This window comes from Prinia subflava, chromosome 18 (assembly GCF_021018805.1).
Source record: "Prinia subflava isolate CZ2003 ecotype Zambia chromosome 18, Cam_Psub_1.2, whole genome shotgun sequence".
In the NCBI taxonomy this organism is placed as follows: Eukaryota; Metazoa; Chordata; class Aves; order Passeriformes; family Cisticolidae; genus Prinia; species Prinia subflava.
In genome coordinates, this window is record NC_086264.1 from 95,967 (window position 1) to 117,420 (window position 21,454).

At 40.8% G+C, this 21,454-nt stretch overlaps 2 protein-coding genes and 1 long non-coding RNA gene across 3 annotated transcripts in view; 1 reads left to right on the plus strand and 2 right to left on the minus strand.

Annotated features, from left to right (window-relative positions):
- Positions 1-4,331, minus strand: part of USP53 (ubiquitin specific peptidase 53) — a 29,086-nt gene extending 24,755 nt beyond the window's left edge. The window contains exon 1 of the mRNA XM_063414988.1: positions 4,187-4,331. The gene's annotated coding sequence lies outside the window, so the exon portion shown is untranslated. The remainder of the gene's footprint in view (positions 1-4,186) is intronic.
- A 99-nt stretch (positions 4,332-4,430) lies between these two features.
- The window catches only part of LOC134559989 (uncharacterized), a 69,590-nt gene continuing 52,566 nt past the window's right edge, over positions 4,431-21,454 (plus strand). Inside the window, exons 1-4 of the long non-coding RNA XR_010082658.1 lie at positions 4,431-4,681; positions 7,787-7,965; positions 8,111-8,226; positions 9,401-9,545. This is a non-coding gene — a long non-coding RNA (uncharacterized LOC134559989). The remainder of the gene's footprint in view (positions 4,682-7,786; positions 7,966-8,110; positions 8,227-9,400; positions 9,546-21,454) is intronic.
- MYOZ2 (myozenin 2) overlaps positions 16,193-21,454 on the minus strand; it is a 31,470-nt gene continuing 26,208 nt past the window's right edge. The window contains exon 7 of the mRNA XM_063415396.1: positions 16,193-17,274. Within this exon, the coding sequence (XP_063271466.1) occupies positions 17,043-17,274 (232 nt within the window). The 3' untranslated portion in view covers positions 16,193-17,042. The remainder of the gene's footprint in view (positions 17,275-21,454) is intronic.

The window sequence follows — 21,454 nt, forward strand, 5'->3', positions numbered from 1 at the left end:
TAATTTAAGGAATATTCTTGCCCTTCAGACTAAAGGAATTGATTGTGGATAACTGTTGTCAACCCAAGACACTAAACAAGGGCTATAAGGTCTCAAACCAGTGTCTATTTACCAGGCTAACTCCTTCTGCCTTGCCCAATCTCAGTCACTGTTCTTCAGTCACAGGTGAGCTCATCAAGCACCTGGCTACCCTTAGCTGTGCAGCCTTACAGGACAAAACACATGCCTGGGAAAAATTTCTGGCACTTGCCTTTACAGCTTCCAGAACAACAAATCCACTGTCAGCAGAACTGCACCTTATCACCTGCTTGGTGGGTACAGCCCAGCACGTAGCTGTGGCTGGTACAAACTCTGTAGTTTAAGAAGCAGTGTCATTAAAGAAGCTTAGAAATCAGTGCAGCTGATATTTTGCCTAAACAATCAGTTCCTACAGGCACATTTGGGTTTAAGCATCTCTGATATCCATTGAGATAAAACTGATGAGATAAACAGTTGGCTCAGTGAACACTGGAACTACCAATGCCTGGGCTCCTGATAATTTTCTGCCTCATGGCTGAGTTCTCAGTTTTCTCCCTAGCTGGGGCATAAGCCAACTCTGCTCCTCACATCATCTTACAAGGTCTCTCTCTTCCAGCCAGCTGCCTCTATTCATGCACTTCCTACGTAGATAATCATCTCTGAGGCTTCTATCCCTTCTGTCAAATTGAGTGGAAACCTGCCAACAAGTGCAAAAGTTGCTGGCTGCTTCTATCCCTGAAATTTCGCTGAAGAATAGTTATTTACATCTTCTTGGCTTCACTTTGCAACTATTCTCAGTGTCTTGCACAAATCACTAATGGCAAACCTTTCTCATGCCCAATGCTGGGGTTACTTTAAGCCACACAGCATTTTGCTTCTGCTTGCAGTTCATGCCTCTGTGCTGAGCCCAGCAACCCCACCCAACAGCCTGACAACTCTGGGAACTCAGTTCCTGAACCGATCTAACTTAGGAATTGAGACACAAGACAACAAAAATTGTGAAGGAAGAGTGATGAAATATATTATGAAGGAATAAAGCTATGATGTGAAACCACTAAAATTCTCTGCGATGAGCTGATATTATCAGGACTCAGCTGGGGTTACTGTCTCCTCCTTAACAGAATGAAATTCATTAAAAATCCAACAACTTGCAACCTCAAGAATTCGAGTGTTTTCCTCAGTTCAAGAAGTTGTCACTTAACATTGCCAAATTTTGTCAATGGAATGAAAATCTGATTTGTATTGTGACAGTGCTGGAGGTTGTAATGATATTTCCCTACATTAGGAAAAAGAAATAAACAGTGAAGCTGCTTTAAAGATGTAGAAACATGTAGAAAAAGACCAAAATTTGAAAGGAATAATCTCTTACACCCACCTCAATGAGGCTGAATCATAATTTGTTTTGGCCCCTGCACAGATCCTGTCCCCTTCCACCTTTTGCCTCTTCATTAAAGATATTATTTGTCTAGAAATCTCATGCACCTGAAGATACGTGTAATGCTTTTAGTAGCCACCAGTCTTTGTCTTTGGAAATTATACTATTTCCTTCAAAAGAAGAAATATGTTTATATTTCACAGAAATATGTTTACAGGAACATAAATTTTCACTATTTTAAACATCAGAGAGGGAGAAAAATTTCATTACTAGCACTTACTTGCAACCCACATAAGAAGAAACAAGAACAACACTACAAGAAAAGGCCAATACCAGTATACTACCACTAGCTGGTATTGGTCTGACACGTTCTTTCTCCTTTGGTCAGTGACTCAACAAGTCCCCAAGACACCAAAGGAGCACTTGATGGTACCTCCTCTAGCAAGTCTGCCAAACAACTCCTATGTATTTTCAATCCAGACTTTTTCTTTTTAATTTTTTTTCTATTGTCTCTTCTTGAGCCCTTACCTATTTAGCTGTCCCTCCTAGGCCAAACCTCTGCTCCTGCACGTCACACATCTGTGTATCCTTCCAGGATGGAGAACCAGAAGCATAGATGCTATCCCAGATGGCTTTTGTATGAGGGTACAATTTTTTGCTTTAAGCTGTTCCAATAAAAACTTTCCTGTTTGCATCAAAACCAAAACAACAGGTTCACAGCTCAGCCTCCCTCATTCGTTATAAGGAGACACCGACTTTACAAACAGCTACAGTGGGAACTCTGAGTAAAGATCTTGGAGAGCACAAATTCCCAGCCTATGACACGGGCCAGCATTCACAGTGAATCATCACACAGTCACTACGGAGAAGATTTTTGTTTCTCTGTCTTCCTACTGCTTTACATGCGATGATTCAAAGACTACAATATACTCTTTCCTGAGCCTCAGAAAGACAGAATGTATCTTTACAGTGATACTGACACTTGCCTTTTTGTTTCAGATTAATTGCCCTTGCCTTTCAGTTGTCTGATCTGTGCAGATGTTTGATCATTAACAGAAGTGCAAAATACCAAGTTCCGTTCTTCCTCAAAAAGCTTTCTGATTTCTTAAATTACCAGGAAAAAATGACAAAACAGGGTTACAAGGAATGGTAATGTGAGCATCATCTTTAAACGCACACGTGTATTATAGGCTCGACAAAAAGAGTTCGAATGTCTGAATCACTATACCTCATCTATGTCCTCATTAACATATCCTGTACAAACAGGATATCTTCCTACAAACACTTCACTCAGTCTACACATCTAAAATCCTGATCCAGCCTCAACCCATCACCATTTAACCTGCCCCTAACAAACTCCAACTTGTTTCTGCTTGAACCATGAAGTTTGTGAAGAATTCTGTGAATGAGTTTTGCTCCCATCACTGCATCCCTCAGTGACTAAACTGTTTTACTCTATCAAGAGGCATAAACCAAGGATTAACCAAGGATACTGTCAATACCCTGACAGCCTCTGCATCACACATCCAAATAATTCTGTCAGCAGCACATCATGCATACTGTATGGCCAAAAAAGATCCTGCACTATCAAGGCTTGATATGAAAGTCAAGTGCATATTTTTTGTGCTTTTACTGTCAATATCCCACTGGTCAAGAATAATAAATTTTATACAAGTAATTCAATACTTAAAAAAAATAACCAGTAAGTACCTCTTACTTTGCAACAATTTGTTAGGGGAAGAAAGGATTATTTATCCTTTGACAAGGCTAATTTATAGTCAGATTATAACATGAGGTCTCACTATTTTAACACAGAAAAGCACCCATTCATTCTATAAGAAAAGAGCAGGTAATCGTAAAATCAGTCAAGGGAATTTCCATTGCTTCGGAATGGAAGGGGATACTGCATCATCAATCAGGCACAACGCTGTTCGCACGATTAAGTTGTTGTTCTTAAAATAATCCTTGTAGCTTCAAAGTTAAGAAAGCTTAAGTGGTTTGGTGTCTGTTGTTTTTGGTAGGGGGCTGGCTGCATGAGCAGGATAAAGCACTAAGTAAGGATATGTAAAACTCACACTTATTCTGGGAAGGGAAAAATCCACGTTGAGAGAACAAGTCACTGTTCCTCCGAAAAGCTAATTTTAAAATATTTGCATTGAAAATCAAAGTAAGGGATATAGGTAAACTTAGACCAGATGCTAAGCAGGTGATTTGCATACATTTGCAAACGTCTACCCACATGCCTCCGAAACTCCATCTGTACGAGAACACACAGCAAACAACTCTGCCCCCAAAACGCTGCGAACTGATTTAATTTCAAACAGCTCCAACACCACCTGTACTGGCATTTCCTGTTGCAGCCAGGCAGCTCCTGGGAACGCTCCCGAAGAACCCGCTGGTGGGCATGTGACGGCCGCGTTGAACATTAACCGCGCACCGCGCCTCGCTCCGAGCCCGCTCCAGCGCCGCGGGTCCCGCCGGCTCCGCGGCCCCTCCGCTTACACAACGCGCGGGGGCAGCGCCGGCCGCGGCCCCGAGCTGCGCTGACCCCCACCCACGCAGCCCGGCAGGGATTTAACCCCGGCCGCCCCTCCGGCCGGGAGGAGGCGACGGTCCCGACCCCGGCACTCCGCGCTCCGTCCCCACCTCGCCACCGCGGCCGCCTCCCTCGCCGGCACCGCGGCCCCGACCGTGCCCGACCCCTTGCCCGAGCCGACCCCTGCCCACCGCAGTTTACCCGCCGCCCGACCCGCGGCTCAGCCCCTGCCCCATCCCCGCGCACCCCCGGCTCACCGGCGGCTCCTCTGGCGGCTCCTCTCGCAGCTCCTCTCCCGCCCCCTCTCGGCGGCGACTCCGGGCGCGGCCCCGCCCTCACGGCAACTTTTGCTTCCCCCGCTTCCCGCTCCTCCTTCGCGCTCCCCTCCCCGGCCCGGCGCCGCCGCGCCTGCGCAGTGCGGCGGCAGCCGGGGCGCTCTCCCGGAGCGGTGTCCCGGATCTTCCCGGGCGGCGGAGGGAGGGAGGGAGGGAGGGAGGGAGGGAAGGAAGGGCGGGGAGAATCCATTGGCAGCTCCGGCCGCGCCCCCGCCGGTGCGCATGCGCGGTGTGCGCGCGGGAAGGCGCGCGGGGCCCGGGGCCGCCTGAGGCGATGAGGGGCAGCCCGAGGCGGTGCGGGGCCGCCCGAGGCGATGAGGGGCCGCCCGCGGCGGTGCGGGGCCGCCCGAGGCGATGAGGGGCCGCCCGCGGCGGTGCGGGGCAGCCCGAGGCACTGGGGCGGGCCCGGGTCCCCAGGTAAGGGTCCCCAGGTAAATGGCTCGGCGGGTGCCCCTCAGGTGCTCAGGTTTGGAGCTAACAACCCTTTACAATGAGCGCGGCGGCGCTTGTTTTTTCCAGCAATTGTTTTCCAGTTCTCATGCCAGGATATCTGGCTGTGCACGTTGGTTTTCCTTCAGATACCCATGGAATAGCTCTGGCATAGGGTGGCTTGTGAGCCAAACCCCGGACAGGTGTACGTCCACCTCAGAGTTGCGTTTGACTTCCATGCGGCCCAGACAGATCCTGTGTGATTATTATTTTACCCATCATCTGCCCCAGAGTCACTGCCCCAAAGTTATGTTCCCCCTGATTTTTATCTGGTCTATTATGTTGGCCAGGGAGTGGTGTTTCCTTTTGTTATTTGAGATAAGAATTCCGTATCCACAAATGGTTGTATTTCTAGTTGTTCAAGTACCTTTTAAATTCCACTATTATGATCTTTTTCCTGCATAAACATGTAGATTTCACTAACACATTTCGTTTCAAGATTAGCGAAGATATTTTAGGTGCTACCACACCCAACATCAATCCTTGGCACATGCTGATGGATACTACTTGTATTTTTTTCTCTTCCAGTTGCCTTTCTAATAGCCTTCTAGGAATGGAAAAGTGCTTCTGTGCCTTAACAGCATGTTCTGTTTTCCAACAGCATCTTCTGCAATAGCAAATAAAATAATTTCCTTGTGAAGTTCCCTTTCTGCATCTACTTTAGGTCATCCAGATTGCAAAATGACTGTGTGGAATAGCAGGCACTGCATCAAATTAGCTCACTGCCTTAAATATGACATTTTGTTGTTCTTGTATCCATTTTTTTTTTTAAATTTCCTCAGATTACTTTGTGCTACTGTTTCTTCCATTACACTGCTAGTGTAAAAAGCCCACTAGCACAGCGATTTTTGCAGATTCACTCTCCAATGTTTTTCAACAGCTTTTTGATTTGGTAATTCTTTGCAAGATTTTCAGTAAATTTTCCAGACTTCTGTCTTGCATATATAGAGCTAGCTAATTACATTTTTCAGTGATTTGTGGAGTCATCTTCACAAATTGGAATTACTTACTACAGGATTTTGTATGAAAGGTTTTTTCTTGAGGCATTAGAATGTTTTAATGTTTTTTATCTGTTTTATTTTTTAACAGATACCGTGTTTGCTTGTCTCTTGCTTTCTTAAAATTTTTCTAGAATTTGTGATTTTTTTTAAGGGAATTTAATGTCTGATCCATTGTTCTAAGACTCATATAGCATCCTGCACTACTTTTTTTGGCAGTTCTTTTTTAGCTGTTTATTGAGGTTATCATTAGAAATTTAAGGGTAAAAACCTTTTGAAAGTCAGTGTGTTAACAAGGCAATTAAAAATCTAATTTTGTGCTTGTGCATCTTGTTGTTACACACTTATCAAAAGCATTCTGCTTATTGTTTTGGGTAGTGTCAGTTCAGCCCATGATCCCTGCATTACTTCTTTGCTAAGCCAGTCAAGCAAAGGCGTCTGTGTGTCCCAAACTGGGATTATGACCTCATTCTGATTATGATCTCATTTTGATATTTTTGCTTTCTCTGAACTCTGCTTTTCGTGTTTGCCTCTGCCCTTTCTTCAGCACAGATTTGTTTTTCACCACTAATCTTTAGAAGTCCCTTAGGATTTATATTGGTTTCTTCTGTTCCTTTTTTTTTTCTCTCAGAGTAAGTGTGGTCTGTGAGCTTTAATTATAGTATATTTTAAGATTCTTTAGCAGTGAATCTTAACAGAGCCTTCCACACACAGTTCAGGCAGAGAGTGACACAGGTGCAGCACAGGAAGCCCTAAATGAGGTAGCAGAAGAATTTTAAAATTAGAATAAATAGTGCACATACAAAACAATGCTACCAGGGCAAATGATTTCCTGCTGCCGTTTTGGCTGTGCAGGATATGTGCTAGGCATGATGCAGACGAATGTTTCTATGGGTTTATGAGCACACTTTGGTACTATTACTAAATAGATTGTGACTCTGGAGAGTCGATGGAGAGCTGAAGAGGAGGAGAGGGGTTGAAGGAGGTGCGTGCAGGATGTGACACAAAACACCAAGCTGGGAGGGAAGGGAGGCAGAACTTATCCAGATCCTTAAGCACATCTAGGGCATTGGGGGTTTGCACATGTCCATTCCAGGGTAAAAATTTATGGATAGCTACCTGCCAAAAGAAAAGCCTTAACATCGTTAGGAGACATCAAAATGTTCAAAGGTAATTGCATTAAATATTTTTCCTCAGTGCTGCAGGTGTCACACATCATTTTCATCATTGATTGAGCTACAAATCTGTGTTTTACAGATGCACACAAGGGTTTATTTTGGTGTTACAATTCTCCTGTTCCAGGATCATCCCTAATCTTGTTGCCAATGGCTGTTCTGTAAATAAATTCTGACTTCTTCCTGACTTCCAATAATTATATTGTGGTTGTTTTGTTTTTTAATATGCATTTTGAATGAACATTTTCATACCTGTGGCTGTACTGGAACACTTGTTGTCTAATTTCTTTCATATTTCTTCTTGATGCTTGGAACAGGTTTACAACAACCTTTTCAATCCACTGCTCTCCTCTTCATGTTCAAATGGTTCATAAAAAGTTATGTCTGCTCTAATTCTTCTGTAGGGGTAGAATATTAAAGTGTAAGGTGTCTTGAAGAATAATTAAGCAATGTTTTTTGAGTCATTCATTTTGTCGTTGCTCTTGTCTTCTGCATAGACCTTTCTCCTTCTTCATGAGCTTTTAATCATGTGAAATCGACTTTGTGCACTTAACAGGAACTGTGGCTGTACTTACAGGAGTATTTTGCAAAAAGTAAATTAGCAAATTATGTGTAAGGTCTGAGGCAGAAAATTCCACAAGCCAATGCAGAATTTAAGGTGTGCTTTATCATTTACTTCTCTCTTTTAAATGTTTTCACTGCATTTAATTCAGCACCACACATTACACTGCCTGTTATGGTCCAGTATATTTTACTGGCCTGTCATAAACAATTTGTATGTGATCAAGTACTATTTACCATTGACTTTAAGAGACTTATGAGATAATGCCATTTTAATTGAAAAACATGTTTAATTCCAGTGAATGGGACCTGCCATCGTGTTGTGAAGTAATTGCTGAGTTCTGAAGAGAGTGTTTGAGGCTGTGCTACTCTTCTCAGAAGAGAAAAGGATAAAGAGAATCATTGTTCTAGAAGAAAATGTAATTTGAAAGATACCAGGGACGCTGGGCCGTAGCAGGATGAAGTTTCATTAAGTAAGGTAAGGGTTACTTCAGAATATGTGATTTTTCCACGTTCTCTAAACCTTTAGGGTATTGTCAGATTATATGTTTAAACAGTTCTGCCTGGAGAGGAGAAAAAAATCTTTCAAATTCCAAGATGTTCTTGCAATTGCTTGTCTTCAGGAGCCGTGCTTTTTCATTGAGTGATTTGCTCAGTGCTCTGCATAATTCTGCAAGAGTTGTGGAAAGCACCCTGGTAGGATGGAGTGCCATAAAGGTGGAGAAGAACCAGAGAAAAGGTAAGCAGTATTTTTATTTTTTGTGACATCGAATAGCAATCATATGCATTTGCTATGGGTTCTGAAGGGAAGCTGCAACAACACTTTAGCCCGAGTTCTCTAGGGCTTGCAGTAGGCTACATGAGGATGTGTTTTCTTGAGGGAAACTTTAGCTAACTCTATTCCAGTGCTCAAATCTTCCCTACCACGAACACCTTATTCCTACAACCTTTCTTTTAAACACACTCCTAGCAGTGTTTTTCCTCATGTAGTCTGTAACAAGCAGTCACATGAAGTTTACTCATCCGATTGATCTCATTCCCACATCCTGCATAGAGCCTAAAATTTATACATGTAAATGGAGGACATTAGAAGGCATGAATGAAGGAGAAAATGGATCCTGTCTGAAAAAAACCATCACTGGCTTTTTTTATCTTCAAAGCTCTAAGTGAGGCTTCAGAAGCAATGAGAGTGTTAAGTGGTGGTTTATTTTAGCAAAGTTAAAAAAACCTGCCTAACATTTCAGGTCAGGTTTGATCTTTTTCCTCCTCTCAGTTAGCTGTGGACACTTTCATAGAGCATAGCCACCTTTTTTAAACTTTTCTTCCTGTAGGTGCAGGAATAAACACAAGGTATTTTGCTCTTATTCATTGTACTTTAGCCTGACTATACAATTTTTCCTGGTAGCTCTCAAGGGCTACAATGTTCAGTGGGATGGCAAAAGCAATTTTATTGAATTTCATCTAGAATTTCACCCTGAGAAAAAGAAACGTTGGTTTGCATTCTTCTCCAGACTTTTTGATGATAATGGACATGGAACAAGGTCTCTGTGTTCTTGATTTTTTTTCATTCTTTAAGAACAAGGAAAAGGGTGAGGGTTGTGTAAGTCTTGCAACTGAATATTTTTCCTCTTGGATAATCCAATTTCCAGTCCAATAATCTACTTCTGTGGAAAAACAGTGCAATTGAAATCCTTTCCTATTTTAGGCTATTCTGTTTTTAAAGTTAGTTGCTGAAACAGTCGAAGTATAAGAAAATTTGTGCATACTGTATGTATCTGACAACTGTTTAAAATTGTGTCCTTATCTGGATGCTCTTGAAAAAATAAAGTTTTTTATTATGATCTTTGTTTGTGTTGCATCAATTTTCAACAATCCTTTCAAGTTTCTAGATCTCATTTATTGCTTCCTCCTAGCATGCAAACCAATAAGAATGGATGTCTGCAACAGAAGAAGAAAAGAAAGAGACGTCTGATTCTTACAGAGAACTCCTGCGGTTGAACTGAACTTTCAGGGTGAAACCCAACATGAAGTAAAATGAAAACAAAAGAGAGGAATTCAGTGAGTATAAAATTAGAAGTAATATAGTGGCTGACATTACGTAATATATATTGTCTCATTAAAAATAAAAAACACATTAAATACTTCAGATAAGAGAATGCAAAAATGTTTTATATTTTGTCCTGGGTGAGAAACTGAGCATTATTTGATTTAAAACACAAGAGTTGAGTCCCTTCCACATGCACATCAGTCTACACCCAAGTAAATTGCAACAGGGCTAAAACACAGTATTTAAAGATTATGATGACTTCTTAAGGAAAAAAAAAGTTGAAGTAAATAAGATAAAACTTTTCTTTGCCATAGACAGAGCATGCCAGAACTTGCATAGACATCACAGAACTTGCCTGCTTTCTTTCTGTGATACAGTAACTGCTTTTCTAAATAAACAAATTTGTGACACTGAAGAAAAGGGGAATTTTGAAGGTGAGTGTCAGATGGGCAAAGAAATAGCCCAGAGGAAAAAGTGGCAATATGTTACACTTAATGGCAAGGGGAAGTTTTTGGAGCTCTGTCCAAAAATTGATATTGAAACTCATATTGTTTAATTTTTCATTAGTGATCCTGGCACAAAAACTAGAACTTGCTGATGAGCTCTGGTGACATCACAAAGTTGGGAAACAGTCCCTGTAGGGTGATGTTGTACTGAACAAATTGGATGAGCTTGAGGAGTAGAGAAATAAAATGGGATACAATATGAAGTACAAGGTCGTATGTTAGAGCCTAATGGGAAAGGCTCCCTGACAAAAGCTCAGAGCTTGTCAGATGGAATATGAGAGAATTTTAAAGAAGTGGGTGTGCAAGCTAAAGACAGAGTGGTTGTGAGTCACTGATTTGATGCTACTGTGGAAAATGTGAATCCAGTCACAAATAATTTTAGCCCTGTACTTGTACAGATAAAACAGTACTGATGCCATGTGTTGTACATGAGGTCATTGAGACCTTAGAACAGATCTGGAAATCCACATGCAAGAAATAACTTAGAAGAGTTGTAAAAATATGGTTTAAATCCCTGCTAAATGAGAGGAGTGGATAAGAGACTAAAATGAGTTGAATTTTTTCATCTGGACAAGTGAAGCATGAAAGACGTTACAGTCTTTGAATATACCAGTTGAAGCAATGTGACAGAAAAGGAAGCATGTATTAATAATAAAAAAAAAAAGGTTATAATGAGAAATTAAGATGGGTATGGCCAAATTTAGATCAAAAATTAGAAGAAATTTTTTAACTGTTGAGGTGCAAAACATTGCTAAGAGAAAATGGCTTGTGCACAGAACACATTCTAGAATAGCACTGTCTTAATGTCACGGAACCCTGGAGGTGCAGGTCTGCTTTACTGCTTCCTTCCCACTGATGCTTCCCATTTCCACATTTTCCTTTCTTTCTGCCTATTTTATAAGCCACATCTGAACGAATGATGAAGTGACACCATTAAATGTAAGGAGACTTTTCAGTTTGAGCTGTATGTAATACTGCTTCCTTCTCGACAACGAGACATTAATGAAATGGATTTGCATCACTGCAAAACCTGGCTGGGAAATAGACACTTCCATTTTAGGTCAGTTTGCTCTTTTCCTTCCTTTTGTACAGCATGTTTTTATTTTTACCCTTGCCAGCAAATAGTCAAAATGTTCTCATTAAGAACTTGAGGAATGACATAGTGCTGGAATTGGCTGCCGGAACTGAGCCTTGCTTGGCTTCTTGACGTACAGTAGGCCAGCCTAGGAAGGGCCTGTCATGCCTCAAATGTTTGTTTATAATCATTTGTGGTTATCTTGCATAGTCATCTTTCAGTAATCTGGAGGGTAATGACCACAGTAACTACTGTTTCAAGTTAGTATTTGCCTAGATTAACTTGGCTCTGCAGAGAATCTTCTCTAAGAAAAAGGAAGTGGAATAATACACTCTGGACTTCTGCATGGCTGCCAGCTTTCCTGCTGTGGGGACTGGGCATGGTCAGCCTCCTGGCACCCAGGATCTCATCAAGATTTGAATCTTATTACTTTTTTTTTTCTTTTGGAAGATGACTCTCCATACGTCCTTCAGAACTCTAGAGAAATCCAGTTCTAAGTTATACCTTCCATGCAAAGCAGCCTGAGGGCATTCCTGTGCTAATGAGTACAGCCAGCTCTGAACTGGCAAAGTTCAAGCTGTTCTTTGTACAAACACCATCGAATATTTTAATCTCCATTTGCTTTTGAAAGAATAGTTGGCTCACAATACCAGGGCTTATTTTCACTCTTACAGTCATTTATAAATCCTGTGCTTCTTGCAAGTGTTATTTAACTTTGTCTCACAGTATCTTTGTGCAGTAGGGAAGTATTGCAAATTCTGGGCCAGGTATTTTGGAGGAATAGTCTGTTCTCAGGAAATCCAATTTCCATCTTGGCACATCTGAAAACAAAAGGGTTGTGAATTCATCCTGAATTTAGTTAATAGTATTGTCCAAAAATAACAGTAAGAGAAGTTATTTGGACTTTTTAATAGCTAAAGTTACATCTTTATTTAAAAAACATCCAATACTAATTTGTAGATACTTTTGTTAGAGTCAGCCCATTTTAGAATGAAATCCAGTATTTCAAGTAAAATGAAAGTAGAATGTTATTCTCCCTCGAATGCTTCTTGCATTCATTATAATCCATAGCCAGGAATATTATGTATGTACTCATATAAGGCTATGTTTTACTTTCTTTATTTTTACAATGAAATTAATTCTTTAACATGAAAAAAAAAACCCCACAAAAACCAACCAAACAAAAAGCCACCAAACCAACCAATCAACCAAAACCAAACCACCCCCCCCCCAAAAAAAACCCCAAAACCAAACCAAACCAAAACCCCAACCTCCAAACATACAATAATAAAAAGAAAGGTTTATACAGCCTGCATTGCTATTTCTATTTTATTAAAGGGAAGACTGAGGAACAAGTTTTGTATGTAGTGTCCTAACCTGAGTATAGGATCAGCAGTCTTGCCAAAGATATAGCTGAGGTCAGGCTTTTGTGATCCCTGCAGTGCCCATGTACTGTGAGGGAGGTTTAAGTTAACCCTGGCTCTCTGGTTCCATTTAAATGTCCTCATTTCCATGTGGGAATTGACTTTGCTCTCACTGCTCCCCTAATGGATATTTTGATGTCAATTAATGAACATCAGTACTAATGGCACGTGCTAGAATTGACATGGTGCTTTAACACATGGCTTTGGGGAAACAGAAAGTATTTCATAGGAGTGACAAATCCTCCTTTCCCAGATCTTTGAGAGTGCCCAGTAGAAGATATTTGTAGAAAGAAAAGGGGTAAATGTGGGGTGATCTTTCTCACACACTTCCTCTGTTCCAGGTGCACATCCCATAGTAGCCATTATCCAGAATAAGCATAGTTACCACAATGAAGTTGTTTATCCTGTTTTGAAGTTATTAATAGTTTTTGACCCATACCATCCTATAACACCAGGTTCGACAACCAGGCATTTCTTGAAAAAATATTTATTCCGTTAATTTTAAAGTTGGTTCCTTACCATTTTATTAAGAGTCAGTTTGTTCCTGTGTTATTGTTCCCTCATCATCTTTTCCATACCATTTGTGGAGACCTCTGTCATAACTTCCTTTATTTGTGTTGAGATAGTTTAATTACTGTGTCCTTGCAGTAAAGTTTTATTTGTCTTTTTGTCTTCTGAGTCTCCTCTATTGTACTCTTAAACCCTGATAAGTTCTTTTTCCTTTTGGAGAGAAGGGTTACAGCTCTGTAGTAGTTTTACCTTGCTCTGAACACTTGGACTGCAGGCTATTAAAAAGAAAGAATTATTTCCTTGAAAGGATTTCACCTTTGAGTGGCTTTTTAATTTCCTTTTAGTAAGAGTATTTTATATGCAATTTTTTTGTTTCTTAAACTGTATCAGTATGCTGACTGCATTTTGTAACTGTTTTTTATTATCTATATTCTAACACCCAGTTACATAACAGCTCTGTGGCAAACACACTATTTATAAATCATTTAGATCACTTTTTATTTGGTTTTGAACAGTCTGTAGCCTCCGGGAATAATGAAGGAGTCAGTGCTACGTGACTTGTCAGGCTTATAGGGATCTTCTCTGGTATTTCTGTCTACTCTGCTTATAATTTATGGGCCTCACAATGAGAAATTCTAATCTAACATATATTGGGGTTTATGCTCCACGGTCCTAATGTATTTCAGGAAGTCTCTTTTATCCTCTTGGTTTAGGTGCTGCCCAGAATATTTTGTGCTGGTTAGTAAGGCCATCTAGGAGCTGCGGTAGAGTGCAGATTATTCATGTCTGGTCTGAAAATAATTTTATCGTCATGTACATTTTATCACATTTTGTTTAAAAGAGGTCTAATGAGATGTGGGCACATTTCCGCTGCATTTTCATGCAGTTTCCCAGAGTATTTCTAAGGCATGATTAGGGTTGTTAGCACTTCACCATATGTAAAATGCAAAACAGACTACCTACATAGTTTTAAGCCCAGCTCTGTAATCTAAAATATCCATTCTGATGCTGAATACATAGTATAAATTCTGATTACAAATACATGTTTGTGATGAAATAAATACTATGCAGAAGTTCTGTCTGCACAGAGGGCAGTGCCAAAACCTTTGTTTGATTTGACTGGGAGTAGAATTCTGTCTCCAGTGTGTTTTTCCTGCTTCTGATTGAGACAATGTGTATTAAATTAATTTAAACAGAGGGATACTTTGAGACAATAGAATAATAATTTATTTCCACAATTGTCAGATGTGTGGATCATGCAGGAGGGAAAGCAGCCAAGACATGCTGACATATTTCAAACTTCTAAGAAGGGAGCATGCAGTTAATTTTTTTTTCTCCAGAGCAGGCAGTACAGGCCATGAACCCTGACTTTTCATGTCAAAAAAGGTTTAAGGTTCATATGTTTTAAAAATCCCATATAGTCATGGATTTACTTAGAAGGGTACATATCTTATTTATTTTTTACATACTGTGATCATAGGGTATTCTGTGTAGACTGGGAAATAGCAAATCCATTTTCTCAATTCAACACATTTTTAGTGAAAACATTTAAATGAATTTTTGAGTTCCCTTTATACTGCTACAATGGATACCTTGATGTAAAAAAAAAAAAAGAGAGAGAGAGAGAGAAAACCGTTGGGAGCTAAGATTTTTAGGCATTTTTATTGTATATTCTCACCATACTTCTGCCTTCTCACCATACCCTTCAGTGCCTTTCTCTTTTTGAAGCAAATGTGAGTGTCTTGTGATAAAATGTACATGATGTTAAGTACACATTTCCTGAAATATTTATAAACTTGTGCTTGTTTCTGTGTAAATCTGTTACTTGTGTGTTTTCCCATTCAACCTGTCCTTGCAGCTGTATTTGTTGCAGCTAAAAGAAGCCTTCAGGAGCCCCCCTGCCGCTTTCCTTTAGTTACAGGATACACTTCAAGTGCAGTATAACAATCTGAAGGAATAAATGCAGGTCCTAAACCCCAATGAAGTCAACAGTGGACTTCTGAATTCCCAGTCTTACCAAGAGATGTTCCTTTGTGGCAAACGAGTTGGATTTTGGCAAAGGGATTTGTTTATTGCAGTGAGACTTGCACAATGAGGCTCCATCCAGGCTGATGCAGCCAGGGAACATTCCTGGACGCTGGCACTGGCTCCTGCGTGCTGTTGAATGCTTAGCACATTGCACAGCCTTCCCTCTGCCAGTTAACACTGCCGAGCCCTCCCCAGGCACGGTCAGGAGTTTAGCGTGGCCTCTCCCCTGCAGGCGGTTTGCACAAGCCCCTCAGCACGGGAAGGTTGGACGCTGTGGCTGCAGACCCTTCCCTCTCCTCCCTGCCTGCCGGGCTTCCCGGAGCGCTCCCGTGCCATGCCCAGTGTGCCCGAGGCTCCCTGGTGGCAGAGCTGGACAGGAGGCACGAGGCTCCTGCTCTGCGGCTGATGGCTGAGCCCAGAGGGGAATCAGAGCTCCCACTCCTGTGGTGACGCAGCTCCTTCGAGAGGTCTCGAGAGGCACTGTAGTGATTTCTGTTGCTGGGACCATCAGCTGAACACGTCCATTGCAGGCTCAGCGCCTCTCAAACATCTGAGGCCTCCAGAGCCCGTTCTGCTCCAGGGGATCCATGGATAAATAGGGAACTGAAGTTGCCATTATGTGTGTGTGTAAGGAGCAGGGTGGCACGCTCTGCGTGTATACGTTGTTTTTACAGAGAATACAGTAAAATGATGTATCCCTTCTTCACAGTCCTCACTGTGTATGTGCTATGCATCAGTTTTCTCATATTTCTCCTCAAACAGCCATATGAATGCTCATAAAATACTAATTCCTCCAGAAGTTGTTTGCATTGCACCTCACCACATTTTTTTTCTTTAGGCTTGCATCTTCAACTTTGAAGAATTTGTATTTTTGTCATTGTCCATTTTATGGTTGTACAATGTGCACAGTTAAGATCCCCAAACTCTTCCCTTGCTAGGAAAGTGTTCTCAGTCAATGAGGTGGATTTTTTTTTAAAAAAATATTTCTTTATTTCCTAAATTTTTTCAGGACCTGTACATTTATTTGTGAAAATCAAGTGACATAATAAATTAAAGAAAATGGATGGCAAAATTTTCTTTGCCAACTACCTGCCTTGAAATGACATTTGAAAAACACATATACTGGTATTTATAAAATATCAGACCTTGTCAGTATATCAAGAGCAAGGACTCTCTCATGCTTTAAGTCCCAGTATAGATGTAGGGGGAAAGGTCTATGAAATGTCTTTCTAGCAAGAAAGGTATTTGTGGTAACAGAGCTTGGTGATACTATTTTTGTACGCTTGACATAACCAGTAATTGCTGGACTTTTTAGTTGTGAATAATACAAACATTCTAAACATCCAGGAAATACCTCTGTACTTTTTCATCCCAGTACGTAATCCTTGTCATGGCCAAATTTACCGAGTTTTCTGTCAACAAATCCAGGTGACGCAGGCACTGATGTGCATCACAGCAGCTGAGGAAGAGTCAGAAAGGAGGAAAAAAGGCCTGACCTTGCTGCCCCTGAAGGAATGACACAATTCTTACCTTGGGCCAAGGCAGGGTTTGGGAAGAAGGTTGATTTGTCAGAGCTTATCTCGAGCAGATGGGACATGGGGTGCATTGAGTGCAGGGTTTGCTTGGTTGTTTTCCCTGGATTACCTATCAAGTCCCTTGAGAGTGGTGTCACTTCTTTTTTCTTGGTACACTTGTTCTTAAATGACATGCAAAGATTTCAGAATGTAAAAGAAGAACATGTAAACACAAATAGAAAATATCACTGTCATATTTACCAAGTTACTTTATTTAGCTCATGTTTACAGATGAAACTGGGTGCCAGAGAAGAGACACTGCATTCCACATTATTAGTTATACTCCAGCTTCCAAGGAAAAATTTTGTCAGTAGCCTTTAGTACTATTTGGACCAAAAATACATGGATGTGCAGCTGTCAGCATTTTGTACCATGCAGAATGCAGCCTCTCTCACAGGTCCTCTGTTTCTGGAACGGCGTTGGATTCCGCAGGCTGAATGAACACTACAGGGATATTCTCGGACGTCCATCCTTTGGGAGTCCTGTTGAAGGATCTTCTGGCAGCAAGAGGGTTTGCAAGGATCATGAATCTGGGATCGTTTAGCATCAGCATATTATAATCTGGTACCTTGAATTTAACCAGCTTTGATGCTCTCTCAAAACCACCAAAGGGTGTGGCAACTCTGTAGATATCAGAGAAATAAAAGTTAAATGTGATTTTGAAAATACTTGTTTTCCTTCCAGAAGCTGAACAGATTTTTGTTCCAATTTCTTGTTTACATTTTCAAGCTTTGGATAAAAGCATTCTGTTTGTTTTTCTGGGAAATTCGCTTTCAGATCTGATTCATTTCCCGTTAGATACAGCTTGAAGCCTTATTTAACATTCAAATGGATAGAAAAGCCGAGAGAAAAAGAAGTCTCAAGAAAATCCTGTAACTGGTGAGTCACAGTTACTAAACTTATGTTGGTGATAAGTTGCTAAGTCTGAAACTGTAGCTCAACATATCCTCTCCAGCAAGTAATCAGTTTAGAAACTTCTCACCCCATTTTCTGCTCAGCTGCTTGTTCCTCCCACTACGCTGTGTTTCAGTACCATATTGTTGTACCAGTTAGAATGTATGTGGGTTGTGCTATAAACTTGTGTCACTTCTGTGATCTGGGTTAAACAAAGACCCTTCAAAACAAAGGAGCACTTCAAAATCCAAATTATTTCAGCAATCCGGTTTATATCAGTATGCTCAAAGATTTGTAGCGATACAAGTGAAGAGGAGTGGAGCTTAATGAGTGAAGCAGAAAGGAACAGCCAAAGACAACAGGCTCTGGAAATGAGGGAATGGGTGAGGACTTGATACACCAGTTTTGTTTCTGAAGAAAATGTTTATGTAACTAAACCTTGAAACACTGTTCAGCCAGCATTTTTCATGTTATTTAAATGTAGATCTTCCCTCAGGCAGTAAGCCTGAGAAACTGAAAGATAAGGAATACTAAGCTGGAGCTGACTGTTACATGTATTTGCAAATAAAACAAAAGTATTTCCAAATACCTCTCCTGATCTTCTGTGTATACAGGTTTCAAAATGAAAAAATACCCTTGAGTTTTCCTGTCACTTCTTCCAGCCTCCTTTGTACAAACAAACAGACTATGGTATGTGCTCTGCATTTTGATCAGCTCCATAACTTGGCTGGGATATATTTTAACCACTAAAGTCTGTCAGATTTTTAAACTGCACAAAGCATCTGACTTCTGCAAAATCAGACATGTAATGGCATGGGAAAATGAATTTTCATTGAAATGGAATTTCACCAGCCTTGGTATATTTTGTGTGTGGTACAGAAAAATAGATCTGATGGAATATATCTCCAGTGGCCCCAGGTCTTATAGCAGAAGCCCAGAGAAATTAATACCAACAGAAACTAAAAGAGATCATTTGAAGATCTGTCTAGGACTTTCAGCAGGATAAACCCCCTAAGTTTTGTACTAAGAATTAACTACACATACACAAAAAGAAGAGATTAGTTCAGAAAAATGAATCTATGACATAAAAGAAATGGTGCTGCTCTGTCATTACACGGATGATTCATTGCATTTTGGTACGAGCAGCATTTGTTGAAGGGGATAGTGTTAACTACAATGCATCAATCCTGGGAGATATGAAAAATCATGCAAGCTCTGGGCATGCACCCTCACTGAGAGAAGAACACTGCTTTGGATTAAGCTCTAAAAATGTGTCTCTGATGATAAGACAAGATATTGCAGCAGCAGCAGCCAGTCCAGGCATTAAACTCTCTTGAGGTCAAAGGAAATTGTTTATCCAAAGTTGGTATCGAGCCTGTGGTATCAAGCTTTTCTTGTGGAGCTGTCTTCTAGGTCACAATGTCAACATGGATACTGTATGATACTGATTAAAAATAATTGCTTGGTAATTGGCGCAGAGTGAATGTAGTGATCTACATCTCACCGGATAATAAATATTGTTTTAATTGCTGCCCTAATTATGATACACATTCTCACATTGTTGTGATGTTTAATTATCATTGATATGTGTATTAAAGGGATAAGCAACATAAACAGAGTTATAATAGCTATATAAACTGCAAAACAATTCTGTTGTCTAAAACATCCTCATCATAGTATTTATGGGTTTTAAATAGAGCATATTCCTGTATATAACAGAAACAGGAGGGCTTTGTTTGGAAACTCAAATATCTTCTGTGGCAAAATCCCTCCTTGTAGCTGCTATACAGAGTCTGGCCTCAGAGAACTCTGCATTCCTGCCTTATAGGCAGGGGCACATGATGATTGAAAGGAGACTACAGTAATTGTCTAAGAGATGTTGATTTTCCTTTGCAGCAGCAGTAAATATATTCTCGTGAGCAGTAACTTGTCTGACAACATGGTGTTGTAATGACCTCTGTTGTGTGCTCATCAGCTGTGCTACTTGAGCTCTGATTCATTTTATAGAAGCCTAAATCTCATGCAAAAAAATTCCAGTAGTCATTGCTCATAATAAGGGCGGAAATGCTGGTTCAGAGCCATAGGAAATAGCACCAGGAAGTGTAACAGATTGTTTAATATTCACTTTGCATATTCCTAAAAAGTAGGTGCTTGATTTAATAGCAGGCACAATCATGTTTGGTTTTAGCTGTCATTTTAACAGGATTTCTTTTTAATTTTTTACCCTTAATCTTCCTTATTGAATATTATATTGTCTCAATGTAGGAGACTGCTTGTAGTGAATGATTTGGGAAAGCCTGAGGAAATGTTTTAACTGCAGTAGATTAGCACCTTTGGTTACATAATCACAAAAAAAAGTGAGTTTCACATTTTAAAACAGGACCATCATTCATAGAACATTTTGCTTATCGTTAATTCTGTGAAAAAAATGAGATGTAGGAGCAAAGAATTTGACCCTGCAAAATGTTCAAAGCTTCATGGGAGCTTAGTGCAAGAGCTAATGCTAATTTCACAGAGGTATTTGGGTGCTAAGGAACTGGCTAAGCACCCAGCTGCACCTAATCTCACATCACTTCAAGTTAGCACCCAAAATTCCCGTGAGACTCTGGATCTTAGCATTTTATAATAGACTTCAGAATCCTTGAATCCATGAGCCCAGTCCAGATGGACTGAATCTGAATTCCTGTAGTGCTTTTGAAAGGGTAGTCTTTGGGAATTGAGAAAGCTGAGCGAGAATTTATCTGGTAGGAGAGGCAGAACTAGTCTGACTTGCTTGTCCTATGTGAGTAAGATGTGGTGCTTTGTATGTTACTCATAATCCTACCTTTGACATTTTATCCAGCTCCAGGGAAGCAGATGGAATAAAGGTACTAATTTAAGTAATATTATAAACCCCTTAGCAAATGCAGATTCCTGCTGCTTTCCCACAGATTCATTACTTGGTGCTTCCACAGTGGTAAAAGAGACAAGGAATTTTTTCACTAGTAAGTGCTTCTTCAATCCTAATAGGAACGAATGTCCAAGAGAAGCCAGATAACATGGTCTGTTCTGCTGCTTTTCCCTGCTAGCACGGATAGATTCGTTTTATCTCCAAGGAGGAGAAACAGTGCCTGGTGTGCACGGTGTGTTCAGAGCCCCCGTGAGCCCCCGTGCCCAGCACGGTGCTGCCAGAGCCCTGCCTGGCGCACAGACAGCCGTGCCTCACAGCGAAAACCCTGCTGACATTCGTGCCACGGCCCTTCCTCCAGTGACCTGCCAGCACTGCAAGGGCTCTGCAGCTTCAAATGAAACTGCACTCCAAAAAAATACCTCTATGAATTCCTTATTTTTTTAAAAAAATTCCTTAGTGTTACAAAAATTGCACTGCTGCAGGTCCAGAGTCACCTTTTCACTGCTGGACAGTGGGGAAAATTCTGGATGCTGTTCAGTGCTGAAAATACTTCTAAGCTGTGAATGTGTGCCTCAGTTCCAGCACATCACACCTCCCTACCTGCCCAGGCTTGCTGCTTTTCCAGTTTGTTGTGTAGCAAGGAAAGCTGAAAGGAGCCTGAAATGGTTTGTGAAGTCTGAGTGCCACTTCAACAGAGGCCAGTGAATGAATCTGGAAGGATCTCAGGCCATTTCCCTAGGGAATGCTGTGCTCACGCTTGCTGTTAACCACACCCCCTCCTGACTAATGGTGACTGTAGCAGGAGAACAAACACAATGGCACTTTACTGGATGATGAAGCAGGATGGAAAGCCTAGATAGATATCCTCGCTGATAACAAAATGGTGCCATCATATCACGCTTTAATTGCTTAATACAGCATCATTTGCTTTCTTTCCAAGACTACAATTAGCAAGCCAAGGATGCTGTGACCTAGATGCACAGAATGACTTGGTAGGATCTAGACACAGAAGTCCAGTT